At 39.8% G+C, this 3,901-nt stretch overlaps 2 protein-coding genes across 4 annotated transcripts in view; both read left to right on the top strand.

Moving 5' to 3' along the window:
* Positions 1-2,415, top strand: part of MAGOH (mago-nashi homolog, proliferation-associated (Drosophila)) — a 13,134-nt gene extending 10,719 nt beyond the window's left edge. For 2 of the 3 annotated variants that reach the window (XM_011973788.1, XM_011973786.1), the window contains exons 4-5: positions 609-691; positions 2,162-2,395. In XM_011973788.1, coding sequence (XP_011829178.1) covers positions 609-691; positions 2,162-2,261 — 183 coding nt within the window. In that variant the 3' untranslated portion in view covers positions 2,262-2,395. Of the gene's footprint in view, positions 1-608; positions 692-2,161 lie in introns of all 3 variants that reach the window. The other variant, XM_011973787.1, reaches the window with a different exon arrangement.
* Positions 2,416-3,630: 1,215 nt separating this feature from the next.
* Positions 3,631-3,901, top strand: part of LOC105534947 (chromosome unknown open reading frame, human C1orf123) — an 11,929-nt gene continuing 11,658 nt past the window's right edge. The window contains exon 1 of the mRNA XM_011973883.1: positions 3,631-3,696. Coding sequence (XP_011829273.1) covers positions 3,631-3,696 — 66 coding nt within the window. The remainder of the gene's footprint in view (positions 3,697-3,901) is intronic.

The following is a 3,901-nucleotide window of genomic DNA, read 5'->3' as shown; positions in this document are numbered from 1 at the left end:
AAAATAGTACATAGGCTGGGCGCAGTGACTCATGCCTGTAATCCCAGCACTTGGGAGGCCGAGGCAGGCGGATCATCTGAGGTCAGGAGTTCGAGACCAGCCTGGCCAACATGGTGAAACCCTGTCTCTATTAAAAATACAAAAAAATCCATCCTGGCTAACATGGTGAAACCCCGTCTCTACTAAAAATACAAAAAAAATTAGCAGGGCGTGGTGGCAGGCGCCTGTAGTCCCAGCCACTCAGGAGGCTGAGGCGGGAGAATCACTTGAACCTGGGAGGCAGAGGTTGCAGTGACCCGAGATCATGCCAGTGCACTCCAGCCTGGGCAACAGAACGAGACTGTCTCAGGGAAAAAAAAAAAAAAAAAGACCTACGTAGATTTTTCCAAATCTGAGAAATGGTAGAGCCTTGAGGGTACAACTTCTTTTAAATATGAGCTGTATTTATCTCTTGTTTCTAGTGTCCAGCACAGTTCAGTGCTCAGAATGAACTGCCCTTGTTTTTGTGACCGTCTGTAGTCAAGTTTGTGTGATTTGGCAAATGATTAATCCTTCTGTGTGTTTGATGAATAAGCCAATTCTACTTAGATTTTCTAAAATGTTTCTAGGAGCTTGAAATCGTCATTGGAGATGAACACATTTCTTTTACAACATCAAAAATTGGTTCCCTTATTGATGTCAATCAATCCAAGTAAGTGTGCATGATCTTTACATCCAGTTGTGTCTGTTTTGGAGCAGTTTGGTAAGAAACCTTAACCAAATTGGGACCATTATGGGAAGATCTGGGGCAAATGCAAAATGCAGGTGGGCAGCTTTGTCCTCCTTGTTAGGGAGGGACCCCAAATTATTTTTGAAAACTTGCTCCTATTACTTTTGGTGTTTCATTCGGCCATTGCTACTGCATTCTTCTTGTTGACACACACATACAGATTAATGCATAGGAGCAGCCAGAACAAAAAATGGAATATGCCTAAAGAGTGCTCATGATAAACTGTAGAGTTACCGAGTCTGAATAGCTTTCTCAGTGTGACTGTTCAGACTGGCACATCTTAAAATCTGACTTCAGTGAAACTTGACATTTTTTAGGATCTAAATTTTATTTGATTTTAAATTTATTATTATTATTTTGAGATGGAGTTTCACACTGTCGCCTGGGCTGGAGTGCAGTGGCGCAATCTCAGCTCACTGCAACCTCCGCCTCCTGGGTTCAAGTGATTCTCCTGCCTCAGCCTCCCAAGTAGCTTGGACTACAGGCACCTGGCACCACACCTGGCTAACTTTTTTGTATTTTTAGTAGAGACGGGGTTTCACCATGTTGGCCAGGCTGGTCTCGAACTCCCAACCTCAGGTGATCTGCCTGCCTCGGCCTCCCAAAGTGCTGGAATTACAGGCGTGAGCCACCATGCCTGGCCTTAAATTTATTATTTTTTACAAAAGCATTGGTTTGTTGAAAAGGGATAAAAATTTTAAAATTCATTTTGTCAGTGGGGTAGATTATCAAGTTGAGGCGTGAACCTATGTACTACAAAGAATCCTTAGAATTTGGCAACTTCTTTGGCTCTTAAGTTTTGAGGATTCAGGATTAGATACGGCTCACTTTTAGCAAATGTTGGGCATGACTGTCTTCCTTTGGACACTCTTCCTTCTTCTTAGCCAGTAATGCCACAGTAATCTTCAACCTCTTGGTCCTGCTTAGTACTACTACTTTTTTAAAAAGTGTTCCTAACTCTGAAAGTAATACATGCTCATTGTAGAAAATACAGGGAAGGTAGAAAAGTAGAAAGGGGAAAGTCATCCACAGTCTTATCAATCAGACAACCCTTATTAATATCTTGCAGTGTTTCTTTTTAGTCTTTTTTTCTGTGCATTAATAGAATATATACTTTTTAAAAAGCATAAAAAATACAGTTGATTATTTTAATTATATTTTTTCACTTAATGTAAGCATTTCCCTATATTAAAAACTCAGCATATTTAAATTACCTCATAATATACCATTTTAATATATAGTCTTTTCCTTTTTTAGGGACACTTGATTGGTCAAAGTTTTAATGCCGTAATGCAAAGTTTTAATGTTCCTTTGCAAGGAACATCTTGATAGAGAAATCGCCAGTTTTATCTCAATGTTTTAAACTTTTTTTTTTTTCCTTTTGCATTTTAGGGATCCAGAAGGCTTACGAGTATTTTATTATCTTGTCCAGGACCTGAAGTGTTTGGTCTTCAGTCTTATTGGATTACACTTCAAGATTAAACCAATCTAGACTGAATATTGGTGTGGACATGGGGGAGTGGGTGGGAGTAGAAAATTTTGTGTATATCAGGGCAGTATTTTTTTATAAACTATAAATGATTGTCTTTAATAAATAAGTGATAAAATCCAATTTTTATTATTTTATAAAGATCTGAACATGTGAACTCTTCTCAATTACTTTGTAAAACACTAACATTCTATGTGAAGTATTGCCCCAAAATCAAGTCTAATCAACTTTCTAGATATAACTACCATTTTATAGGAAATAAGAGAATACAGGAACATGTTTTAAAAATACAGTGGGACTTCAGTCAGCCATATTGAGAAGAAATGGCAAATGATCTGGTTTCTTCAATAAATTACAAGGGAAACGGAATGGGAGCTTATAAAGGAGACTTAAGAGACACGTAATACAATGTTTGGACCCTATTTGGATAATGATTCAAAAAAATGTAAAATTAGACCAGATGTGGTGGCTTACACCTGTAATCCCAACACTTTGGGAGGCCGAAGCCAGCAGATCGCCTGAGGTCAGGAGTTCAAGACCTGCCTGGCTAACATGGTGAAACCCTGTCTCTACTAAAAACACAAACATTAGCTGGGCGTGGTGGCGTGAGCCTGTAATCCCAGCTACTTAGGAAGCTGAGTCAGGAAAGTTGCTTGGACCCGGGAGGCAGAGGCTTCAGTGAGCCAAGATCGTACCACTGCACTCCAGCCTGGGTGACAGAGCGAGACTCCATGTCAAAAAAAAAAAAAAAAAAGGTAGGATTAATACCATTAAAGAAATTTAACACTGGTTTGATGATTTAGGTATGAAATAGTATGGTGGTTGGAGTTTTTAAAATCAACTTTTATAGATACAAATATTTTAGGTTTTCATAGGTATTTCAGTGTGGGGGAAAATGCTTTGGTTTCTTACATGATACAGGATAAAATGTCTGGTCTCAGAAAAGTTTTCCATTAATCCATTTTAAAATCAGAATACCAACAGCCATTCAGGACCAAGGCCAAGTTGTATAGATAGTGTGGGAATTTGTTCAGCAGGTAGACCTGTAGACAACTTTTTCTTTCTGCTAAATTGTGTGGCTTAAGCACAGTACTGGTTGAACATACTGCTGAAAGGAACTGTACTGCTGAAAGGAACGTACTGCTGAAAGGAACTAGGTCTTAGCCTGATTTGAAGGGAAGTGATTAGCCTAAACTCACCCCACTAAAAACAGGCCAGCCTGGGACAAGGTCCCAAGTGTCCTGACTCCTGGACCCATTCTTTTTCCACCACACTCTACTCCTTCAAAGACTATGGGGCAAGTTAAGAACGGCACTGAGATGTCAGGGTTCCTGACTCCAGTGCACCTCCTCCTATAAGGGTACTTGGGGCAATGAAGCAAGTTGGTAGTAAAGTAGACATCAAAAAACGACACTCTAAAGAACTGACGGGACCTCAGGTGATAAGTCTTTTTTGTTTTGTTTTCTGAGGCAAAAAAGAACTTTAGTGTAGAAAAATATTCTTGGCTAGGTGCGGTGGCTCACCCTGTAATCCCAGCACTTTGGGAGTCTGAGGCGGATGGATCACCTGAGGTCAGGAGTTTGAGACCATCTTGGCCAACATGGTGAAACCCTATCTCTACTAAAAATAAAAGATTAGCCAGG

Source organism: Mandrillus leucophaeus, unplaced genomic scaffold (genome assembly GCF_000951045.1).
Source record: "Mandrillus leucophaeus isolate KB7577 unplaced genomic scaffold, Mleu.le_1.0 Scaffold14, whole genome shotgun sequence".
Taxonomy (NCBI): domain Eukaryota; kingdom Metazoa; phylum Chordata; class Mammalia; order Primates; family Cercopithecidae; genus Mandrillus; species Mandrillus leucophaeus.
The sequence above is the reverse complement of the archived record's forward strand: the minus strand, read 5'-3'. Positions and strand labels throughout refer to the sequence as shown.